At 44.2% G+C, this 26509-nt stretch overlaps 1 protein-coding gene across 3 annotated transcripts in view; it reads right to left on the reverse strand.

Moving 5' to 3' along the window:
- The window catches only part of UBR2 (ubiquitin protein ligase E3 component n-recognin 2), a 1393714-nt gene that overhangs the window by 996007 nt on the left and 371198 nt on the right, over positions 1-26509 (reverse strand). For all 3 annotated transcript variants that reach the window (XM_085612829.1, XM_085612828.1, XM_085612830.1), the window contains 2 exons: positions 14526-14689; positions 6954-7053 (listed from right to left, as the gene is read on the reverse strand). In XM_085612829.1, the coding sequence (XP_085468955.1) occupies positions 6954-7053; positions 14526-14689 (264 nt within the window). The remainder of the gene's footprint in view (positions 1-6953; positions 7054-14525; positions 14690-26509) is intronic.

A 26509-nucleotide genomic window follows, 5' to 3' on the forward strand; every position in this document is an offset into this window, starting at 1 on the left:
ACATCTCGGCGGACGGGTTACTCCGTCACAACGGTGACAGATATCTCATCCACCAAAATATAAATTCTATAGGGTACAATGGGATTTATATTTCGGCGGATGGGATATCCATCACCATTGTGACGGAGTAACTCATCCACCAAGATCTAAATCAGACCCTTAGCCCACTGTAGTTATAGATAGGTCTACTTTTCTATGGAGTGTTTTTTTGCTAACAACTTTGGCCCTGTTTGACTAATTTTCCACAAAACTTTCCCCAAAAAGTTAATCCACCTCAGCTCCTTCCTAGAAAGTTTTGGGTGATCAATCAAGCTGGAGGCGAAAAAAAAAAGGGGAGTCTCAAAACACAAAATCCCCATGCAATTTTCACAGACATCTTTAAGATGGGCTACAGCAAAAACTGCTAAACTGAATTACACCAAATTCGTCAGGAAGCTAGAGCTTGGTCTGCAGATTGTGCTGTTTTGATGTGGTGCAAATCTGTTCAGCAGTTTTTGATTTGATTTTAAATTTATTTAAAAAAGCAGCATATACCCGGAGGCGTCTTGGCGCTGCCAGTAACAGGTGAAATAGGCAACCAAAACTAATCATGGCTAAACAGCCAGGTTTTCAGAGTTTTCCTGAAACTCAGTAAAGAAGTGGCTGCCTTCAGCACAGGGGAAGGATGATTCAAATTTTGGGCGGTACACATGAGAAAACTCCTACTTTCCCAGAAAGAGAGTTTAGACAAGGGGACTACCTTGTTCCTGGCCCGAGCTTAAACAAAGGGCCCTACCCGGCTGGTACCAACTGAACCTTTCTTTCCGATAAACAGGACCTGAACCATTAAGTGCTTTCAAAGCAGTGCACAGGCCCTTAAAACTATGTGCTTCCTAACAAGGAGCCAATGAATTCTGCCAATAGCTTGAGAGGCTGAACTAAAAGACCCTTCAGCAGCAACCTTGCTGCGGAGTTTTGCATAATTTGTAATTTCTTCAGAGATTTTTTGATACATATCGCTACAATAGTCTAATTCAGATAAGAATTATGCAATCACCATGGTCTTTAGTAGATCACATGAAAGAAATTTGGCAATTTTCTTGACATTGCGCAAAGTGAAAAAGGAAGCAGAGATGACATTATTAGCTTGCTCCTTAAATGTTAGTTTGTCATCAATTCATACGCTGAGATTTTTAACCTTAACTGGCATTGGGAGAGGGCCCAACTCATCTGGCCGCTAAGAAGGAAACCATAACGAGGTGTTATTACCGAAAAGGATTACTTTTGTCCTAGAAGACTTTAATTTGAGACAACCTGAGTCCATCCATTGGCTCACTGAACTCCTACAGTTCCGAAAGGTGTTGTTCAAATTGGGATCCTTATTGGAAAGCGAGACCACAATCGCAAAGCCCTTTATTCCTCCGCTCTGTAATCTACCAATCAGAAGGCCATGATTGACCGTGTCAAATACTGCAGCTAAATCAAGCAGCAAATGGGCGGCATAGCTTCCCCACCCCACCATGCCACTGAAGCCCAAATGTCCTTCGTGGCCGCAATTAGCGTCGATTCATGTTCTCTCTTGGAGCATGAAAGCTCCTGCAAGTCTCTCGAGAGCGAGCGCGCTGATTAGCTGACTGCTGACATTTTAGAAATGAAATGACCGCCATTACCGTTTTCTATGAAAAATTGCAGGTGTTGTGGAAATGAAGTAAAAAAGCAGTATAAGGAGGCAGTGAAAATGTATCCTGTCCCTCTAGATTTGGAGATGAGGTCTCTAAGGAATAACTGCTGTGATGAAAATAAAACTATATATATATATATATTTTTTTTTTTTAAATGTACGATCTTGTTGGACTCCTCCTGGATTGTGAATAGTAAAAAGGAGTTGGTGAGTTCTCAATACACTCTACTTGTACAATGCATATTGTGGTGCTTGTTATTGAGAGGAAGTGTTTAAGAGATAAGTACTATGATGAGTAGAAGGTTCAATCTTTTTTAAAATAATGTGATCTTGCGAGACTCTCGTGGGGATTGTGAAAAATTGAGAAAATTAGGAAAGAGTAGGTGATCTTTGAATACACTCTAGTATGCACATTGTTACTGTAGAAAGGATCTTAGTGGAGATGGTGCTTATCAGAGTTTACTATTTATGCCCATCGGTTAGGGAAGAGTTGTGAGTAGAGTGAAGACTCTTCCACCACCCTACTATGCACATCCACCATCCAAAAGAGAGGTCTCAGCTGAGAGGCCAGTCCCTCCATGCACCCTACTATGCACACCTGTCATCCGAGAGAAAGATCTCAAAGGAGAAACCAGCTCAACCACACACCCTACTGTGCACACATGTCATTTTATAAAGAGGTCTCAAAGGAGAGGCCAGTCCCTCCCCACGCACTAGTACACACACCAGTCATCTGAGAGAGAGGTCTGAAAGGAGAGGCCAGTCACTCCCCACACCGTACTATGCACACACATCATCTGAAAGAGAGGTCTGATAGGAGAGCCCAGTCCCTCCCCACACTCTACTTCGCACACCCATCATTATTGAGAGATCTCAGCCAAGATGTCAGTCCATCCACACACCCTACTACGCACACCATCATCTGAGAGAGATAATTCAAAGGAGAGGGCAGTCCATGCACACAGAGTACTACACACACCGGTCATGTGAGAGAGGTCTCAAAGTAGAGAGGTCTGAAAGGCTAGGCCAGTCCATCCACACACCGTACTACGTATACCCATCATTTGAGTGAGAGAGGTTTCAAAGGAGAGGTCTGTTTGACCACATCCTCCTAGGCATACCTATCATCTGAGAGAGAGGTCTCAAAGGAGAGGCCAGTCCCTCCCTACTAACTAGTACGCACATCCATCACTTGAGAGAGAGAGAGATCTGAAAGAAGAGCCCAGTACCTCCGCACACCCATCATCTGAGAGAGAGGTCTCAGCAGAGGTCAGTCGCTCTATACACACCTGGCAGAGAGGTCTGAAAGGAGAGGCCAGTCCATCCACACACCCTACTATGCAAACCCATCATCTGAGAGAGAGGTCTGAAACGAGAGGTCAGTCCTTCCTCACACCCTACTACGCATACCAGTCATATAAGAGAGAGGTGTGAAATGAGAGGCCAGTCTAACTGCACACATGGGGTTGGGTGCATGCGGGGGGATTGGCCAAAGGGCCTGGCCCCGCAGCCAATCCCCGTCACTCACGGCCAAAGTGTGCCGGAGGCCATGCATGGCATTACATTTAAGTATGGTAATTAAATATTACTTTATGTTAAAAAGAACCCTAGAAATTCACTGAAAAAACAAAGATTAAAGTAATTCTATAGGTAGGTGAATTTGTTAGAGACAACATTAATGTTGTGAACTAAAAAAAATAGAAAAGAAATTCACAAGTTCTAGTTAGCAGAGCTAAGCATAACTTGCACTGTGCCATACACTGCTTATGACCTCACATATTACATGACTCATGACATGTTCTGTGAAATCATTTATGACATCACTAATGACACCTCACATGAAATCACTGACATCATCCAAGCTTCTTTTGTATAGCATTAGAGCTCTGAAAGTAAGTACAAAGTAGCTCAGAAGAATACAACATCATTAATGCAATCACTGAAACAACTCCCTTTGGTGTAGAAAGGCATGGTTATGTGCCACATTGACTCTATACCAGAAACATCACGGATAGCCTAGTTTACATTAACCACAGATATATAGGAAACCGTCATTGCATATGGTGTTCAATCTGTATAAAACTGTGCAGGAAAAGCCAAGTTCCTAAAACTACTGAATGTCTGTTCCAAAACAAATGCCCTACTACGGACAGATTATATCTTTGTCCAACCCCTGACAGTCACTGAACCTAAATTGAGAAATTAAGTTGATATGAGTAGCGAAGTGAGTACTGTAAACAGTACCCACTCTATGGAGAGAGTTTACCCTGTACCACACTGTTTGCAGGCAGTGAAACTCTCATAAGAAATACACTATAGAGTATTAAATTGTACACTCTATGCAAAAAGATACTATTCGCTTAAAATAAGCAGTGTCTGAAGGTGTTAATGATTACTCTACCTGCAACCTTCATACTGTGGTGAAAACTTTACAGCTAGCCCATCTTCTGAAGCAAAACCAGCACATGTACATAGCTTAATACTTTGTGCACACAGTCTTCTATGTTACTTAGAAATAGTCATGCTGAGACGATTCTGTCTAATACCTCAAGGCTACTTACAATGCTCAATAGTGTTTTGTAATTGCTTTTAGCTCTGAAGAAGTCCCAAGAGGGATGAAACGCGTTGGCAAGCAACTGTGTGGTGATTTTAAAAGAACAAGTGATTTTCAATATAAAGATTCATTTTGACTACAATCAAGACACGTGATTTTCTAATTTCTTTGGGAAGCTAGCTTGTGTTTTAAAATATTCTTGTATTGTTTAAACGTGATATACTACGGCATTGATATAAAAGAATACTTATTTTTCCTCGGGTGCAGGGTCAACCTTTAGCTATTGACAGTGGTGGTCTATAACCACCTATTTGGGATGTAAATGGGTCACATCCCAGACCCTTTGCACCGAGACATAGCACTGACTTAAGAGGCTTGACAGGTAGTGAAATCTGGTGCTGGATTCTTAAAGCTTTGGCCCTTCTTCTTGGTAGTACACTTACAATACTCAGTATATAGTGTGTAGAATTTTTGCCCTGCTGGTAACTTTTTATGCAGAGCCTAAAACCTTGTGTGGAATATGCTGGACACAATTTTTCAACTTTCACCTGCACACAGGGTTACTATTCAATGCAAACATTTGTAACATATTCAATACCTCTACACACCTATGATGCATTAGGAGCACATGCGTTTGGGTTTTGTAAACAATCACACAAATTAGCTGGACACAGGCTGTACAAAATTAGGTAGAAAAGTGAAATGGTAGCCGCCACTATGAACACCGTAAAACAAACTAACACACTCATTGGATGATGTCATCAGTGATGTCATTTGAAATGTCATCAGTGATGTCATAAATTATGTCATAGAACATTTCATGAGTGATGTAACATGTCATAAGCAGTGCATGGCGGGGGCACAAGTCATAGTTAGCTCTGCTAACTATAACTGGTATATTTCTGTGGTATTTATAGTTCAAAACGTTAACGTCACTGACAAATTCACCTAACTATATTGTTACTTTGAACTATGTTTTTTCCAGCAAAAAAATAAATATATATACATATATATATTCACTAAAAAAAACATAGGTTTCAGGGGTGTTATAGTTAGGTGGACATTTCACTCGTAAAAAACCAATGAAATTCCCCCGTTATAGTTAGTTGAGATAACTATAACTCGCGCGCCCGCAATCCTCTGCTCATGACGTCACATATTACATCACTCATGACATGGTCAGTGGCATCACTCATGACATCACTGATGACCTCATCCTTGTGATAGAGAAGCGGTCGCGCGAGTTATAGTTAACTCAACTAACTATAACGGGGGAATTTCATTGGTTTTTTACGAGTGAAATGTCCACCTAACTATAACATGTGTGAAACCTATGGTTTTTTAAGTGAATTTGCAAGGTTTTTTAAATGCTAATTCCTAACTATAACATGTGTGAAACCTACGGTTTTTTAAGTGAATTTGTACGGTTTTTTAAATGCTAAGTTATGTATGTATTATTATATATTTTTTTTTAAGGTTTTTCACCGTGCGCGCTCCCCGCGATTTAAAAAAAAAAAAAAATGTTTTTTTCACCCTTCGGGGTCCTTCAGGGACCCCCTGACAAAGGCTAGGGGGTCAGGAACTCTCTACCCTGCCCCCTTTTCACGTTCGCCACCTCTCTTTTTCACTGTCGCACCCAAAACAAACAAAATGGCAGACGACACTTCCTGATTTTGACCGATTCGAACGTTGACTGACATGTAACCACCAATTAGAATTACGCTCGCGCACGTTAGGGTGCGCGCACGGTGCGAGCCTATGGATATTTATGTACTTTTAACTGCAATTTTCTCAGGAAATACTGAACAGATTGACTCCATATATGCAAAAGGCACATGCCTGACCTGAGGACTACCTCTTTGCCAAATTTCAAGTAATTCTGTTCAGCCGTTCGGGCTGTACCTTCGACTAAAGGTCCTATGGGAAAACGCATGGGGAAAACGCGTTTTGGGACCCCCCTTTTTTCTCAGCCCCGCTTGACGAATCACCCCGAGACTTTCAGGGTAGGAGCTGAGCGGAGCGCCCCATTAGTTTTGAAAATTTTGCGAGGATTCGTCAACCGGCACCAAAGTTATTCAAAATAGAATTTTTAGATTTCCTATGGAAACACGGTCCTAACTATAACTATCTACTGGCGACCGCCAGTAGATAATATATACATATATATACATATATATTCACTGAAAAAACCATAGGTTTCACACACGTTATAGTTACGAATTAGCATTTAAAAAACCTTGCAAATTCACTTAAAAAACCATAGGTTTCACACATGTTATAGTTAGCTGGACATTTCACTCGTAAAAAACCAATGAAATTCCCCCGTTATAGTTAGTGCAGGCAACTATAACTCACGCGACCGCAATCCTCTGCTGAGGACGTCAGATATTACATCACTGTATTTAGACACTTATTTACCCATGTCTTCTTCCATTAATCTTTAGCTATACATATATTACAAATACATATGTCATCAGTGATGTAATATCTGACGTCATCAGCAGAGGATTGCGGTCGCGTGAGGCCATATTAAGTTTGAGATTTTGATTTGCTGAATCTTTTTCATCTCAAAAACAAAGTGACAGCTTTTATATAAAATGTGTAAAGGTTTCTAAAAACAATACATCAAATTAGCTTTCTCAAGTATGGACAACTGGTCAATTTCACGGCCCAGTCTCAACACCAAACATTTGCTTAAATGTTTTTGACCAATATCAAGTTATTCACTGTTCTACATACCTGCATACATTTCAACAATTCCAAAAAGACATCAAAGCCTTCCAAAAATTTCTGTCGTAATCCATCTGACCATTCGGGAGGCTTGCTGATGAGAACATACCTGAAAATATAAAATAAACGATTAAATCCCAATGGTTCACATTTACCACATAACTCCAATTCTTGAGCACAGTCAGAAATAATGTCCTTCAAAAAATGTGCTACAGGAAACCAAAGACCAGTTAGTACATTTTAGATGACAGCAAACTTATGTCTCCATTGTAAGAATCCACAAATTCTGAATAAGCTGGGAACAGAGATTCCAGTCAAATCGGGAACTGCACGTTTCAAAACATGCAGAACAGAATAACAGACTAAATAGGCATTCTATTACTCACACATATTCACTTTTGATTCACTAGCACATCACATTTAAGAAGGGGAATGCCCAGAAGTAAAGACATAATAATCATGACATCCCTAGAAGGATAATAAAGATATATGCAATTAATATATATTTGCACATAAATATGAAGCTAGACGTGCTATGGTGAAGGAAGGAAGAAAGTGATTATATTAATTTTCTAATTACTGCAGTTGGGTACACAATTGTATATCTGAAAAAGGAAAAAGGTACAAACTATCCCTTTGTGAACTTTCGCTTAATGCGATTTCCAACAATGAAGGAAGCGTTACTTGCACATGGCGATGCAACCACAACATTGTTACTTTATCCCAGACGTAGGAGTTGACATAAAACTTCATAGAAATGCAGATGCTGAACATTCAACATCGGCATTCAGGTGGTGGGAGAGCAATTGATGATGATGAGGCTGTATTAACTTGAAAAACAGCACTTGCTGAGCTTGACAGCATCGGTCTTGTCGCTATCAAAGACTGATAACACACATGTTGAAGTTCAAGATGTACAGTTGCCATGCAGTGTGATTGGTGCAATTTCACTGGACAAACCACTTCTCTCATGCTGAAGGATATTATTGGTGGTACTACCAATGGGATATCCAAGCAGATTGTTTCAAAACAGTTAATGCACCAAACGGAAGTTCTTACTCGAGAAGCCTGGAGCTTGTGAAGAGTCCAATTTGCAAATATCTTCTCAATAATTCCCCACAAAAGGAGAATGCAATGTTCCCCGACATTGTTGCTTGGTTGGATAGATGTCATTCTCACTCAGGTGGACATTAATGTTGAACTGTATACTGTGAGAGTTGTCTGTTCTTCACTGTAAACTACATATGTGTAGTCTACAGTACTTTGTAATTACTAGGTTTGTGTTATTATCTTGAGTCTGTAAATATTTAGTATAGAACATGTCTGCTTGCAATCCATTTAAGATAGCTGTGTTTCTGTCCAGTGTTTCAGAAAATGTGAGTCATTGAATCGATCGAATGAACAGCACATCAATAATGTAAAGATAAGATTGAGGTCCCACTGGGGCATCAAAACCTGATAATGAAGGCCGATCTGGTAAATGCAAGAAGGTTGAGAGGGCAACACTCACTACACCCCCTACTATAGGGAGCCCGTGGGGTATTGCACCGCCGACGCCAAGAGGAGCAGCCCATATAATGAAGCTTGACACCTGCAAGGGTGTGTGAGGGCATTTAAATCCAACATATGGATTCCCACCGATTGACCCACCCTGGGCAATAGTGGGACTGAGAGTATCGTGACTCTGCAATAAAACCCATCTCTGAGGAACAGCATAAATCCATTTTCTAATGCTGTTCTAGGGCAAAAAGGTAACCTTTAACAGTACCCGAAGTAAGGTGTTTACGGGTGAGAGAGAGAACAAACAGTAGAACATCAGACAATTGGGCCTGGAGGGGGTTAATTTAGCACAAACCTGTCCCTGCGACAGGCGTATACATAATTGTCAAGGGACGTCTGGCTGCAGAGATGACATCTACCTCCGGAGGGAAATTAAAGGCATTCAGCTGGTGCTGCAGAATCTCCATGTATGAAGATGGTAATTGTGAAGACCTGGGTGGAGAATAAGACCTTTCTGCTGCAACAGCAGATCCTCCCGGAGGGGCAGCCTATTCAGAGGGAAGATGGTCAAACACAGAAATTCTGGATACCATACTCTCCAGGCCCAGTCTAGAGTCACTAAGATAACTTGGGTTCGGTCGGTTCAGATCTTCTTGAGAACTTGGGGCAGGAGTACTATTGTCAGAAAGGCATACAGAAGTCTTGAGTTCCACTCTAGGGGAAATGCATCTCTGAGCGAGGGACGCCTTCGAAACTCCCGTGCGCCACGCACAGGGTCCGTGACCCTATCCTGCCTTGTTTGTTGCGCTACCATATGGTGATGGTGTTGTCTGTTAGCATCTGTTCCAACCTCCCCTTGATGGACAGCAGAAAGGCTTTCAGCTCCAAGCGGAGAGCCCTCAACTACAGAAGGTTGATATGAAACCCAGACTCCACCGGAGACCTGAGGCCTCTGATCTCCTTCCAAGGTGGCTCCCACAGCCCAGAAGTAATGCATCGGTCACCACTGTCAGCTTTTGGTGGGGAAGGAAGAGGGGTCTGCCGCAGACCCGATCGCAGTTCAGCAGTCACCACTGCAGATCTTTCAGTCTTCTCCGTAATCTTAATTTGGTAGGAGAGGTCCCCTCAATGTTGGGCCCACTGGGACTTCAGTTCCCACTGCAGAGCCTGCAACCGCCACCTTCCGTGCTCGACCAGCAGGATGCCATCACCCTCAGAGTCGACCTCAATGAAATTCAGGACAGAGGCTGAACGACTGGGTTTATAGCCTGAATGTCATGGACTCTTTCCCAGGGCGAAAGGCACCAAACAGAACGGTGTCCAGGGTGGCTCCAATAATGGAGAGTGTCTAGAAAGTTGTCAGGTGTGACTTTGGTATGCTTATAGTGAACCCTAAAGATGAAAGGAGGTTTGCCATCATGTGGAGGTTGATGACGATTGCTAGGGAGAGCCAACATTCAAGAGCCAGTCATTGAGGTAGGGGGAAAACTGGCACCCCTGACCTCCGAAGGTGTGATGGCACCACTGCCATCACTTTTGTTAACACCTAAAGGGTGCTGGTGCGACCAAAGGGGAGCACAGCAAACTGAAAATGTGCCTCTCCAACCAAGAAGCGCAGGCAGGAGCAATGGACTAGCAGGACAAGAATATAGAAATAGGAGTCCTGCAAATCCAGCGCCACCATCCAATAAAAGCAACATGGCTGATGAGGAGGGGCAGAAAAACCCAAGGAGTGTGCCGTGGCCCTATTTTCCTTGAACCGCTCAAGAGCAGAATCTGCTCTGTCCCCAAACAGTTGAGTCCCTTTGAATTGTATACCCACGAGGGACAACTGGACATTGCCTGAAAAACAGATGGAACACAGCCAAGCGTGGCAGAGAATGGCGACACTGGTGCCAATGGCCAGCTTGATAGACTCAGTGGTGTCCAAACTACAATGATTTGTAAACTTTGCTGCCTCACAACTGTTCTGTATACCTGAGAGAGGACATGTCAGATCTTCAGGAGCACCTGGAAGGACTTTATCCACCGATTTGCAAAAAGGCGTGGGAATAGCACCCCAGCAGGCAGCTGGCATTTACAGATAGATGCGTCAAGCTAGTGGAGAAAAGACGCTTCGGGCTATCTCCAACCTTTTTGATTCCCTATCTGGAGGAGTAGTTCGGAACATTTTGGGGTTGAGCTTACTTGCAGACTCCTACACCACCAAGCTTCCAGGGGATGGGTGCTGAGAGAAAGGGTTGCCCAGGAGGGGCTGTGGCATTGTGCAATCTAGCCACAGACTGGGGGCCAGAGCAAGGTTTGGCCCATGCCCCCAACAGAGTGTCCATAGGAGCCTCATTAAGTAAGTAAGAAGGGCTCAGTGGATGTTTGCCCCGGCTGAAGGACTTCTCTAAAACCATTGGTCTTGACCTCTAAAGTGGGGAGCTGGAGGTGAAGGACTTTGGTGCTCTATGCATTACCATGGTGTAAGAAGCACTTTCCTCAGTGGCTGGACCAGGGATTGAGAGGAACCCCAATGCAAGGGAGGTATCAAGGCTCCTAGCCTCTTGTAACTCATCGTACCAATTTTATTTGCAGTATGGCTGGTCAATATAATCCACCGCATCGTAATAGGTTTCCAAATCCGTGCAAAATAGGGAACGGAGAGTGTGTGTTATCCCTTGTGAAGGCTCAGGTGGAGAAAACTGCGTCTCCACAGGTCAACCGGTGCAGAGACGGACACTACAATAAGTATCTCATCTTTCAGTTTAAATGGAGTCTGCATCGGCGTCAAAGTTCCGTGAACCAGCGTGGAGCTTGGTGCTGGAGGTGGAGTGGGAACTGAAGCTAGAGGCAGCCTAGAGGTGAGATCAGAGGGTCTAACCGGTGCAGTGGGCAAACCCACCACTGGTATTCCAAATTGAGGGCCTCTCGGCTCCATGAAGCCCAAAGATGCACCAGAGAGAGTCGGCAAGGATCCGAGGGTAAGAGCATGGCCTCAGAGAACTCTTCAACGTGTTTTGGAGTGGCGGATAGCACCGGAAACTCGTGTGCTGGAATGAGTTATGGATAGGGCCAGACCTCGACCTACTTAGGAGGGAGATCAAGAAACTACGCATCTCGGGAGAGTGGAGGTGGTGGGAAAGGACAGAGTCCCGCTAAGATATTTTGTATTTTACAATTTGAGGTAGAAAGGGGCTCAAAGAGACAAGAGGTAGCTCTGGATCCGTATCTTGCGACACGGAAGGGAAGGACTGATGTCAGCAAAGGGGGTGGCCCCTAATAGGCTCCGAACATCATTTCCGATCATTTCTAGAGCAACTGGCACGCAGAGGTATTGCTATAAAGTTTTCAGATCCAGTCTAACACCAGGTGAATCTTCAAAAGGTTAAGTATCTGCGGCTATAGGTCTCCATCAAAAACTTGTTTTTTTTATTGCGTTATCCAAATTACGCAAAGATCAAGAAAATTCATGCATCGCATCCAGGCACCCAACATTAACATTTTCTAGACTGTTCTAGAAACACAAATTTCAGTTTTGTATACTGTCAATGTGCCAACACGAGACAGAAAAACAGTTGGGTCCACAACCCACTGAGCAATGTTTGAGTGGGATGTATTTCACGTAACAATCAACCCTGTGAGGGGGTAGATAGTGGAACCCAAACCCTCTGTCCATAAGGAGTAACACACTCAACAACACTAAAAAACGAGCAAGACATTTTAAAGATTTATTTTAAAATAAAAAGCATAATCTAGTGCACACAATAAGAATTGTAACCACAATAAAAACAAATAAAATAGCAACAGCATTTTGTGTTCCAGAGATGCCTCACACCCCTATGTCTCTTTGAACAATAAGACTTGTGTTCAGATTGATAGGAAAAAGTCTGCTGGTCCCATAGTACAGTGGCAGCTGAGCTTTATGAGCACAGCAAGCGAAGGCCAACTGCCTCCTTCCCAAGTAGCCTTCGATCAGAATTGGTGATTGATTCTGCACAGCCTGTCTCACGGTCTTCTTGGTGTGAAAGTTCCTCTCTAATCCCTAATTCTTTGCGCTCGGCTGTTATAAGATAATTTCACTGCTGTTGAAACTCTCGAAATAAACAATTAGCACTGAGTGACCTGATACCCTTTTGCATATTTTCCTTGTGCGACACTGTGCTCTTTTGAATACCGATAAAGACACAAAGTTATCAACCTTGTAGAAACTCTTCAGCTAATAATAACAAATAATGAACAGTAAGCTTTTAGATTACATACTGTGAATATATTAAAGCAAGCTTTATTAGCATGTTGCATAACATGTACAATAAAATAACAAAGTAAATGTGCATTCTATGAATCACATGTATTCACTTCTAATTCACTCGTCACTCAAGAAGGGGAATACCCAGAAGAAATTAAATGAGGCATTTATAGTGCGCTACATTTACCCATAGGAGTCTAGGCGCTATTTTCAGAATAATGGGATTGTATAAAATTAGCTTGGACTCACCCTCTAAAAATCCAAGTCTTCAGAACTTTTCTAAATTTTAACAGATTGGTTTCCTTTTTTTTTATTGTTGGCATGGAGTTCCATATTCTAGCCATGGTATGAGTGAAGCTTTTGCCCCCAACCCCCCAATTTGATTTTTTGTGATCTGGGAGTGACAAGGTACCCGCAGTCCACTGACCTAAGTGGCTTAGCCGAGGAATATGGGTTAAGATAGCATGACATCTGACACAGCCCTAGTCCATGCAATGATTTGAATGCTATGCACAAGGCTTTAAACTGAATACGCTTAGCAACTGGCAGCCAGTGCTATTGAGTCAGGGCCTTGGAGCCGGAGTCATATCTCGAAATCCCCAGAAGAACTCTAGCTGCTGCGTTTTGTATCATCTGGTGCTTATTGATACTTCGCTTATTTGCACTGGTAACTGATGCATTACAGTAGTCTAGCCTAGATGCAATTAATGCAGTGACCACTGTTTTCCTCAAATCAAGAGGAATACGAGGAAGTATTTTCCTCATAACTTTGAGAATAAACCAGCAAGAAGAAGTGGTGTGGTTAATTTGAGCTTCAAATGACAAATTGGTATCAAATAGTACACTAAGGTTTTTCACTTAATTTGACGGGGTTGGCAAAGGGCCCAGTTGGGAGGGCCACCAACTGTCTGTCCAGATTGATGAGCTATTCCCGAAAAGAAGAACTTCGGTCTTAGATGAATTAAGTTTTAGACAGTTGTCTTGCATCCAATTGCCTATATGACACATGCAGTCATGGAATCTGACTGCTGCTGAGTTTGATGGACTAATAATTGAAACAAATATCTGTGTGTCGTCTGCATAGGACACCAGAGCAAGGCTGTAGCTTTTGATTAGCTTGGCCAGAAGGATGACATAGGGATTAAAACATGTCAGGAGGCTCAAGGAAGATCCCTGAGGGAATCCACAGGGAAGTGAGAAAAAGGACATCATATTCATGACATTCCATTAGTTTATATTTACCACAGAGCTCCTGCTCTTGAGCTTAGAGCACAGTCCTGAATAGTAGTCTTCAAAATAAGTTCCACAGAAACCAAAGACTAGTGCATTTTAGATGACCACGCAAGTAGGTCTCTATTAATGTGCGAACAAGTTCCGAATCAGCCAGAAGCAGAGTTTCCAGCCAAACAAGGAGAAGCAACTGTAATGGAAACATCGCATTCCTGCAGATTACCCTTAGCTACTTCACCAGGTAATACCTAGTGAAATTGCAGAGTGGGAGAAAGACTGAAAATGGGGAATTACAGTTGTAACCTGGTGGGGTAATCTAGATTCCGACAGTAATCCTCTATTCTTTAGGGGCCGCTCACAAGCAAAGCTCTAATGCCACAGTATTCCCACCTCCTGAAGTTCTCAATACCTGTGGGACTGTTAATTTCAGAAGCGAGAATACTGCATCAGCATTCCTTCCATAAATGTAGTGATGGCATAAGTACATTCCAATATCCTTAAATTACAGATACTTGAGAAGAATTAGGGGTAGGGATAGGAAGGAAAAGGAGAATGGACAGAAGAATTGTGAATCAATATAACTTCAATGTGGTTATCTGTACGTTTTCATAGATACTTACTTGAGATCCAAAATAAGGCTTTGCACTCTTCTGAATTTGAATGCTTGCAGGGCAGTGTAGCGCTCAAAATGGAACCTGCTACGGTTATCACGATGTGTTAAGTGATCCATGAAGGTCTGGATGATAGTGGTCAGGAGATTTTCCTCAGCAATAAGCATCCGGGCCTAGACAAAATAAAATTCTCTATCAGTAAAGAAATAAACTCAGCCAACAATTGCATATGGTCAATATTCCATTACACCTTACAAACATAACTGACTGCAAGGGGTTCTCACTGGAAGGCTCTCTCCTACTTCATACTAAACCAAACCAGAATGAGGCTCTCTCCTGCTTAATATCAAACAATCCAGAATGCGTAAAACATTGCATGCACTCCACAACACTATGATGCTCTGTGTTGGCAAAAGGAAGGATCAGGTTTTAACATACAGTTTTGAACGAAAATCATTAGGGTTTTTTTTTTTTTTTAACATATAATCTCTCAATTGTTCTAGAAGTACAATAAGTTACAGCATGTACAACATTTACTAAATAAAATATTGTCAAATAATATTTAATATATTTAATTAGACTACTGTACTTTAAATTGAAGTACGGAATACTCTGTGCTGAACTAGAAGCCATCATAACAGTTTCAAGTATGGGGAACTGTACTAAAGAAGGTTCAGCAGCTACACTACAGTACAAGAAACAGCTAGTTGAATGACACACAGCCCTAGGCAGTGCAAAGTGAGCAGGCTTTAACAGTCAGCTGATCCGAGAGAACGGGAAGACTGAAGAATGAAAGTAAGGAGCTCATCCAGAATACTCAACTGATGCAGCTAATCTTAGTTTTGGTCTTCTATTGGGTCTACCTTTCCTCGAAGAGGTGACTCAAAGCTGTGTTTCGTATCAACTGTTTAAACATATTTGGGGTAATGTCCGGTTCAATGATTTTCACTTTGGCACCAGGTAGGATGTAGCACTGAAACTGTCTACAAGTTGTAGATGATACAAGTCTCAATCATGTCTGCTTGCTCTTCTAAACCTATCTGAGGCATTCAACAATGGAAACCATGTTACACTTCCCAACATAATGAGAAATTTGTTAGGCCTCAATTGTGTCTTCTTAAACAAGTTTAGCTCCTACTAGTCAAACTACTAGCACGGTTAACTAGAAGCGAGTGATGTCTCCCAAATAGGACAGGACAATATTTGTTCCTCTTAGTGTGTTGCACATTAAGGCTTTCAATGAATAGAAGGGGATGAAAAGACACAGATGTCCAGCATTCTATAAAAGCCACACCCGGGGTGTGGCCAAGTGCTTGGCTTTCGTCCCTGTTGATAAGAGGAATCCCCTAGTTGGGCTTTGCTCTCCACGAGTGTTTCTCTGCCTGGGTTCAGTTTTTCACCTGTGTTCATGGCTCTATTTTGGGGGTTATATTCAAGTCAGATGTAGAGAACATCTTCCAGCATTTTCCCGTTTGAGGCGCTTCTTGAAATTTCACCTGCAGATTCATCTCAAATACTTTTATTGCATCACCGGAATTACTCAACACTTCAGAGGACTTTGGTTGGTGATAGCTACAGAGAATTAGATATTAACTGTTTGGGGAAAGGGACTCCAGTTGGGTCCCGGTACTGTCCCCTGCACCCTCATACTGGGATTCAGTCAATCTCGCAGAGGTGTGCTCTAATAACTGTATTTTAGGCCTCAACAGTTATATATTCAGAATCTATGTGAACCTTTGTTTCTGATCATTAACTACTACTAAAGGACATCAGAACACAACCAGTCCCATGACAATTCTTTTGGCTCTCAAAAGATACAGGTACTATACCAGTGATCTGCTGAATGTATGCCAATGGTATGTGAAATCCAAGCAAATGAAAAAACTTGTGTGTATTTTAAGCTGACATAGGAGTTAAGAGTAACCGTAGTCTTGCACTCCGTTTAGTATTAAAAAAAGAAAAATCACATTAGAGACTACAGAAAATCTGAGGGAACCCCCACCAGCCAAGATGAGCAGTGTGACTTCTAACCAACAATGTCTCTTCTATCATCTCCCTGTCTTCCTTTACCCCTCTTGGTCCTCAATGACAAGCACAGCCTTTGTTCGGCGAAGTCAACAGGGAAGGAGACTTGTGGCTGTTGCATCACTCCTGCAGCAACATTCTGATGTACATATTACAGACTCAAGTCCGACACCAAAAACAGAGGCTCTTGGGAATACAATAGGCAGGATTGACGATAGATGGCCTAAGGCACTCCTGACAAATCATACTGTCAAACTCAGAGAGACTTTTTGCACCACAAGAGACTGACCCCTGTGTAATAATTTAAGGAGGGTAGGCAGAGTTGATGGTGAATCAAAAAGGTAATTCATTCTTCAGATTAAAGTAGGCACCTTAGGTTACAGGAATTGTAGATTAAAAGATGGTTGTAGCTGTAGCCCCACCGGGAGCAGCATCTCAGTTGCTCAGCCCATATACACCAACTGACATTTCACTCAACCAGACACATAGGAACATTCCAAGACATCCCTCACACAATGACTGAGCAGCAGGGCACAGAATACAAAGGAAGGACTAAACATCAAGAAGAGCAGGATACCACACCCTGCTCAGGCCAATCAGCAGTTTGATTCGGGTTAGTAAACCAAGTGGGCTGATTTAGAGACCTTAAAGACAGAATTATAGACTAGATTTTCAATGGGAAAATTGTCAGAGAGGGGGTGGCAAGACATGGCTCCTTACTGTCTCAGCCGCAATCCATTAAGCTCCGACTTCAACCCGTCTAAACAAGGCTCTGTGCCCTACTCCTGACTGGCTCACCTCTTAATGAGTGATGCCTTCAGAATCACAGCAGATAAAGAGCACCATCATGTGTTTAATGAAGAGCAGGGGTCAGGAGATACAAACAGAGGAGACACCCTCCCCTGCAGGCAGCAGTGTTCCAAGATTGCTATTGCATTATAGTAAATGAGATGATGCTTCTACAAGGAGGAAGTTGAAAGAAATTTCAGATGGAAGAAAAAGAGTCCATGTTACAGAGATTAATGGAAGGGGATCAGTGAGCCAGGTGGTGAATTAAAGGGAGTCTCTGTCTTTGTGGGCATTGCACCAAAGAACTTGGTGCTGGTTTCTGTGTTGACGAGCAGGTGCCCTAGTTCACAGACTCTGTGGCGGAGAGACCCTGCATGGAAGAGGCAGCCTGACAGCCGAAACAGGGCTGGGTGCCTGGGGTGGCAGGGAAACACTGGCAGATTTATATGGGTGGCTCCAAAAAGTGACACCTACTGCATACTTGGCTAGAAACACGGCAGGGGTCAATCGCTACATTGGCTCCAGAACCTATTTGGGCTGCCGTGATGAGGGGCTGCACTACTCGCTAAACACTTTGGCGCCCACAGTCCATAGGGAGCTATATCTGTGAGTTCACATCCATAGCACACCACCACATTAAGCTAGGGAGAAAGAACATCCCCATGGTGGTGGAGGCCAAGCTCCCCTGCTACTGCTGAACAGTGAGGCTGACCATTCCTAGGGGTAGGGTGGTGGGCGAAAGTGGCTAAAGAACTGTCAGTCCCTTCTCCGAACAAGTTAGCAGAAGAAGATAAACCTGATGGCAGCCCATACCACCAAAGGGGGCTACATAAAAAGTAGATTGGGCTCATAGGGTCATCTCACTGTCTCAGTCTAGAAACCTTTTCCCTCACATCCTAGCAGGACTGCATTATTTTAGGAAAACCTTCAAACTGGTAATAGACCAAAAGGTTAAAAGCATACTGCCTGTTGATGGGTCGAGCTGTTCTGTATCATCTTCCAATCTTCCAATGGAATAAGAGGTGAATAAGAACCAAATTGTTTAGAGCAATGCAAAATTCTAAGTATCGAAAGCGAGGAGGACCTCATTCTGGAGTCAACAGTGATAGCATCAAAATGACAATGGAGGGAGGTCACTGGGCTGTGATAGAACATGACCTAAGACATCACAAAGATACAGGAAAGTAGAAGCAATGTACTTCTATTTCAAATTTCAACTTTATTTAGCCGTGGCAGACTGGAAGAGCAGTTTTAAAGCAATGGCAAAGCCAAAACTCCCTCCGTAATATGTGCAAGTCCTACTGAGCCCTAAGGAAGGGTGCACCATATTTTATTGTAAGCACATATCTTTTACCTGTTCTGGCAGTAAAAACGCAAAACTGTTGTTTTTACTGTGAAGAGATTTGGTCGCCCCAGTGGCAAGTACAGGGTTACACGCTGGCCCCTCAGTTGTACTAACTCCTGAATGGAGCGACCAACGCTGATACTCCAAGGTATCAAACAACTAGTTACATTAACTTAGACTTGATTTTCACATTGAAGGGAATGTAACGCCTGCAACTTTCATAAAGTTGCCACTTTCTTGCCCTTAAATCTCCTATACCCTTAACGGCTGCTCAAGGAGCCTATCTCCGAGACCCATTTCTGCCCGCCTGGGATTACGTGCTAACAACTCCCAAAATTATAGATGTTAGGGGCCTGCATGGGACAGCGGTATTACCACCCTCCTGCAGGAAGTCACACAAGTGTTGGCCAAAAAACACAAACTTCAAAACTGAAACTGCCTTTACAGAGCATATGGGGAGTACTTGGGAGAGCGGCAGCCCCACTGTTTAGGCAAATTAACTGGCACCCAGAAAGGAGATGGAAACTCAGTAACCAAATCAGTTTTCCAGGGGCAGATATCACCCTTGGTAGCCACACCTCTGGGTTGGGCTAGGGAGCTCTGCACCCAAGAGTGGGGTTCTGGTATGCTGGGGAGCTGGCTGAATGGTGCATCTTGGGATAGCCAGATGCCACACTTCCCAGGAAGTAGTCATCAGGAGGGAGGGAACCTGGTAGCACATTGGCTACCAACTGCACCCTATCTTGAGCACATCTTCTGAGCATAAATAAGGCACCCCTGGCAACCACAACTCAGATCTCGTCTACACTGGAAGGACGACTGCCGAGTAACATCATCCAGCTGGCAAAGAAAGGCTGCACCAGCGTGGGCTGCACCTGCTGAACCTGGTGGCTAGCAAAGAAGAGGAACTGTGGCAGCTCGGTCTTGCTCGTGGAGAAGTTGTCTCCTGAGCCCAGCTAAAGCAAAGAGACTCCAAGGATCCTTTGGCTGACCTCCTGTTCACAGCATAGGGCCACAACAGCTGAGAAGACTGCTGGGGCAAGGTGGTAGTCCAGAATCGTTAGACCGCTGCCGGGCAAAACCCGATACCTAAAGTTGCATCTGAGTTCACTGATCCCAGGAGAGTGTTCGGAGTGCAGCGTGGTTGCCCAGAAGCTGAATTATCGCTTCAGGGAAGGATTTGGCTGTGACCACAATACTGAGGAGTTCAAGGGCCATCGACCCTGTGATCAAGACCGCTTCACCCCCTACGTGGACTGAGGAGTAGTCGCACAAAGACCCCTCTAAACCACATCGCATCCATAGCGTTCCTGAGCATCCTTCATCCCTTTCATCAGAACCACTTGCATAGGAGATGCAAAGGGGATAAAGTGCTTAGAAGTAACTGGAGACTGCTTCATCTGTGGAGGAAACTGATTCTGGGGACTTTGCTACCCCCAACTGGCAACCTACTGGAGTTTATCACCTAAAGTGACCCCAAGACAACTAGCCCAACTTTTTGGTGAAAAAGGTTTTAAGTGTCAAATTTGTTGAATTTGCCAATGCTTGTTTGTGGTTAAGTGAAATGCTTTGATTTTCTATATTTGCGGAACACGCTGGTGGATTCTTTTTGCTGTGGTGTCTATAAATACATTAAAAAACAGCCTTTTTAAAATAAATTGGTGTCAGGTTTCTTGAGTGTCTCGTAGATTTCTTATTCAATTGTTTTGGTGTAGCTTAAATGCTATGCGCTTGTTCTTTGTGTAAGCCTTGCTGCTGAGAGCCACAGGTACCCAGAGTTTGACAAACAAAACCTACTGGTCCTAAAGGGATTGGTAAGTTTATTACACAGGGAGGTCGCACAACCACACCATAAAAACACCCCATTTCCCATTGGTGCCTAGCAGTGAGATAAAAAAACGTATATTTAACAGTACAATACAATTATTGAAGTCTGAGACCACTAAGAATCCACCAAGTGGACACCTAGAAAATACATTCTTGTGCCCCTCAATCAGTTGTTGTTGACTTCAAAAAGATTATTCCAAAGGATTGCAAAAACTTTTCAACGAGTTGAGACACGTTGGAAAATGCTGTAGCAAAGTTCTTGAAGAATCCAAGAATTTGAAAAAGTTTTGACAAAATTTCAAGAGCCACTTTTCCAGCAAGGAAAAATGGAGCTCAGAATGGCCAACCTGTCCTACTTCAATAGAGATGAGCTGAGGGCCTTTAGTAGGGACGGGGAGATCAACAAGGGCCTTTGATTATCCTGGACACCAACCTCTCCATGACCAGACAGATCAATGCAGTCTCCTCATCATGTTTCCACATCCTGGGAATGCTATGCAAGATTTTCCAGTGGTTCCCACTGAATACCAGACAACCGGTCACCCAGACTCTTATCACAAGTAGACTTGATTGTGAAAACGCCCTCTACATTGGAATGTCCTACACCAACTCCAAACCACCCTGAATGCCATCGCTAGAATCATCCTGAACATACCACAAAATAACCAAATCTCTACACACCACAAAAATGTCCACTGGCTCCAAGCCCAGGAAAGATGCAAGTTCAAGCTACTCAATTCAATAAATCTTTATTCAGTAAACAAAGTCACCAAAAACGAATCAAAGTCAAAGATCAATAATATCAAATTCATATATAATAAAAAACAGACAATAAAAATACTCTTAAAAACAAGAGCATTAAAACAATTAATCTGGTCTCGACTTCTTAGACACCCAGACAGCTTTTTAAAAAGATGAAACTGTAAAAATCCCCTGGTCAGTGGGAAGCATCAGAAGGTACATGAGGTCAGGCCTAACTTGTTTAAAATCCAAAGATTTCACTCCCCTGGACATCGCAATGCTCCAAAAACGCACCTCAAGGGTACACAGTGTAGTTTTATTGGTCACGGGGCCTACAAGGTCTTGGCACATTCAGGATTCTCGTCCGGGGTACGGGAAGTGTCTATTCTGATCAGGAAGACCATCCCTTTCCAAACCTCGCACATATGGCAGGATCCCCTGGTCAGATACGTGGGTGTTTCTCGACTGTGGGGAAGGATCGAGACCACATTAATCTGTGTTTATGTGCCACCCAGATAACAAGCACCCACCGTAACCAAGATTATCGATATACTGACCAAGACGCCCTCAGCATTACACATAGTGGGTGGGGAGTTCAGCGATGCCATGGACCAAGTACTTGACTGCACTACCGGGGGGACAGGTCTACACTGGTCACTTCTATAAAATGGTTTGCCGTGACAATGGGCCTGATAGATGCCTCGAGAAACACCCCCAGACTAGACAGTTTTCTTTTTACTCCGGGGCACACGACTCACAGTCCAGATTAGACTATATCTTTGTTCCTAAAGGTGAACTGCACGAAGCAGGATGTGTAGAATACACTAGCAAAAGGGATAAGGGAGGACACCGAGGTGTATTTTAAGGAAAAAAAGGACTCGGTCCCCTCTGGAGTGACGGACTGGGAGGCATACAAGACTGTGCTGTGGGATAGGGCCCAAAGTCGTATAGCCTGGAAAAAAAGGAGAAGGACAAATGTATGGTGGTGTTGGAACATAAAATAGGGGAACTCGAAGCTGGCGTTGCCCAGGGCAGTGACCAAGAATGCACACGTAGGTTGAGTGTCCTCAGGTTTGAGTATAAGGAGTTGGCCACGGATAACGCTAAAAAACAGTATTTGGCAACCCTGCACAGACTCTACAAAGTGGGGGATAAGGCAGGTAAGCTCCTAGCCTGGATTAGTAGACAAGAGGTCCAGGACAGATTGTAAGAAAGTAGCTCTGTATATACTGTCCCCCAATAGGTACAGGGGGTACAGAATCCACAGTCCCCAGATATAACCTTACTCTCTAAAGTAGTAGCTTGGTCGAGCAGTAAGGCAGTATCAGAGGACAGTGTAAAGCATTTGTTGTACACACTCCGTCAGCAAATGGTCTCAAACACTCAAGAAATGAACTCTAGGCCAATTGTTTTGTATATAAAAATATATAGTAGTTTTATTTTAGAACCAACAATAGGTATCAAAATACTTTCTCAGAATAAAATGCTGTAGTTGTATACTTTCAATAAGCAATAGGCTTTTGAATACAGTAGTTACAGTTTTTGCAATAGGCAACACAATTCAAACACAATTATAACATTGAGCTCAATGGGAATTTCTTAGTAAATGCAATTAATTACTTTTTGTATTAATTTTTTACCCACAGGACTGGATCCTAGATTCAGTCCTTGGACAATACTGGAAACAGGTGAGTAAATGTGTTTTGGTAAAGGTATGATATTTAAGGAATATTATTGTATTTCAAAAGTTGACAATTAGAAACTTTTTCACATAGAATCACCAATGGTATCCTACGGGAGGAAATTCACTTAACAGGTAAGTAGGGTTATCGTTACTTTTTCTTACTCAGTGCTGGATCCTGGATTCAGCACTGGTGCATCTCCTGTAAACAGTTGAAAGAAATAGTTTTTGTTATACAGGCGATTTTTCAGGAATATTTGTTTGTTTCAAAAATTGACACAAAGAATTTCTGGTAAAAACCAGGCAATGTTATCCTATGGAGGAAAATCAAGTTATTGGTAAGTACGGTTGTAATTACTTTTCAGGGTCAGTGCTGGGCACCAAGATCCAGCACTGGGATCTCTCCTGATAACAGGTGAGTAATTTCGTGTTCATTGTTCGGCTGATTTTTAGTGAATATTTTAAAGTTTCAAAAACCAGTTAATGTTACCCTATGGAGAAAAATTGAGTTATCGGCTTTCAGGTAAGTACTCGACTGGCAGAGTTAAGGTTCTGGGCATAGACTCAGGGGTCTCCCAGGGTCAGGTAGGTACAGTTGTTACACCCTCAGCGGCACAGGGGCAGCCGGGTGCAGAGAAAGTTAGGCCCAATGTTAGCCTATGGCAGCCAGGGGGCCTTTGGTTGGTGGCTGCTAGCAGGCAGACCACGCGGCTGTGGGAGCTGGGCTCCTGGTCACTTACCCAGGGCAAGTGGGGAAGTAGAATAGGATAGATGTTTCACTTCCAGGGGCGGCTGGATGCAGGGTGCTTTTGAGCCGTCGGGCACTCAATGGATTTCAATGGAGAAGCTACCAGATGAACAAAGGCTGCAAGCTCGGGGACGGAGATTCTTCAGGTGTGACCAACACTTCGAGAGGTAAGTTGGGAAGCTGTAGGTTAGGTAGGCACCCAGGAGTTGGGCACAGGGGGCCGCCGGGTGCAGGGGTGCCTTTTGAAATCGGGAAATCTTACCCTCTGCTGGTCGTGGTTGGAGGGGTCCCTGGTTCTGAGGCTGCAGGCGTCATCAGGAGCGTCGAGGAGGGTCCTTGGGTGCTGGATTCTTGGTCGCAGTCGCCGGGGGGACGTCCTCGTGGTCTTTGTCCACTCCGCCACAGGCCAGGCTTGGCGGGTGCAGGAGTAACGGTTCCTGGCTGGCACCAGGGGTTTGTCACTTACTTTGAGCAGAACCACTGCTCATGGGAGTCCCAGTCTTTTAGAGTCACAAGGCAGTCAGGTCCTCCCGAGTTTGAGGTTGCTGACCACAGGAGACGCCGGGTTTTAGCAGGAGCAGGTTCGAGGGTCGACAGGCCTGTAGGGCTGGGGCCAAGTCAGTTGGTGTCTTCCTCTTGTTAGCAGTTGCACAGCATGTCTTCTTTCTTCTTGTTCTTCTTGCTTGTTTCGGATTTGGGATCTGAGGAAGGAAGGTTCAGGGTGCCCCTAAATACTAGATTTAGGGGCGTTACAGGTAGGTAGAGGTAGGTAGGTAGAGCTCAGGGACCAATGGGTCCCTTCCCTGGGGTGGGGGGCAGGAGCCTAGTCCAGATTGGGTAGGGCTCCCCATCTTCAAGATAGCGAGAGCCCGGGGTTGTGCTTCACCTCGCCTCCCACACCTGAGTGGTGGGGTTGGTAGAGGCTGGCACACCCCCTTTCCTCCCTTGGGTTTTCACGCCAGTCTTCCCACCAGAGTGGGGGTCAGGACCGGTGGGGGCCAGTTGCTGAGTACAGCAAGTGGCCTGGGGAAGTTCACAAAGGCGGCCTTTGAAGCTTCCCCTGCCCATCCTGGGGGAGGAGACCTAGCACCTCGCCCAGGATGTGCATTGTTGCAGACCCAAGAGAGCGGATGGCTCTCTACCCAGGGGTCCAGCAACATGTCTGCTGGGTGGCAGCCTAGGCAGCCTCTCAGACAGGACGCTGGTTGTTGGTTAGTTTCAGGGGCATCTCTAAGATGCCCTCTGTCGTGCATTTTACATTAAATCCCACACTGGCATCAGTGTGGGTTTAATGTGCTGAGAAGTTTGATATCAAACTTCTCAGTCTTCAGTGTAGCCATCATGGTGCTGTGGAATTCGTGATGATGACCTCCCAGCACCATATACTCTTTAATGGCAGCACTGCCCTTACAGTGCCCAGGAATGGACCTGGGTACTGTAGGGGTACAGGGCTCATGCACCTGTACCCTCACCACTTTCATAGTGCACCCCGCTAGAGGGGTGACTGAGGTATGCCAGGGCAGTGTGTTTGTGGGCATGGCACACAGGGATGTGTGCCATGTCGACTCTCTGTTTTGTTCTGCACCAAGACACTCAGCCTGCAAGGGCAGTGTGTGTGTGTGTCAGGGCACAGGGCCTCCAAGGGTGGCACAATAAGTGCTGCAGTCCTTAGGGGTCTTCTCTGGTCACAGGGCCCTGGGTACCTAGGGCACCATTTACCAGGGGCTGACATGTGGCCAGAGATGCCAATTGGGTTTAGGCTGTTAGGCAGTTTTAGGGAAGGAACACAGGCCCTGGACACCCGATTGGCAGGAGCCCAGGGAACACCAAGTCAAAGAGCATCAGTAGCCTGGTAACAAAAAAAGAAAAAGGGGGGGGGGGGGTTACTGCAACAGAAACCCACTTTCTCACACAGATGGGTGAGGGAGGCGGTAGATCTCCAGGGAATCAACCAATCCACAGATGAGGGAGTAGCAAATGTGGTTGCTGAGTACTACAGAGATTTGTACCGAGCCCGGACATCTAAGTCCTTCGATGAGATTAGGGAATACCTGGCGGCAATTCCCACTCCAGATTTAGGATAAGTTGACGCTCGGAACCTAGAGGGAGATCTTTCTTTGGTAGAAATGCAAGACGCGGTGGTGAAACTTCGCCCCGGGAACACCCTGGCTCCAAAAGACTGCAGGCGGAATACTACAAGAGATACACCAACATCCTGAGTCCCCACCTACTTAGGCTTTTTGTGGACTCTCATAGAGGGTATTTTGCCGCCAGATCTCAGGATAGCCACCATTGTCATTATTTATAAAGAGGGTAAGCCCCGTAATTACTGTGGCTTATATAAGCCCATTTCGCTACTTAACTCGGAAGTAAAAATATTGGCAACTATCTTGGCGACTCGACTCCTTGGGGCCGTTACAGCTCTGGTTTATTAAGACATGTCGGGATTCATGCCAGGTCGCTCTACTCTCCTTAGTCTTAGACGAACTCACAACTGGCTCATGAAGGTGAGAACCCAAACAAGTCCACAGGCGTTCTTGTCATTGGATGCCGAAAAGGCGTTTGATGCCATAGACTGGATGTTCCTGGATGTCGCTTTGGCTAAATTTGGGTTTGGACCGAAATTTCGAAGTTGGGTGACACTCCTTTATAATCAACATGTGGCCAAGGTGCGTGTTAATGATACAGGGTCGGTACCCTTCCTAATCGAGAGAGGGACAAGACAGGGTTGCCCCCTCTCGCCCCTACTTTTTTGCGCTGACCCTCGTGTACCTGGCCTGCACAATTAGATCCCATCCCTCTATTAGAGGATTCCGCAGTACTCCCGCAGAAACAAA

The sequence above is a fragment of the Triturus cristatus genome, chromosome 6, assembly GCF_964204655.1.
Source record: "Triturus cristatus chromosome 6, aTriCri1.1, whole genome shotgun sequence".
In the NCBI taxonomy this organism is placed as follows: domain Eukaryota; kingdom Metazoa; phylum Chordata; class Amphibia; order Caudata; family Salamandridae; genus Triturus; species Triturus cristatus.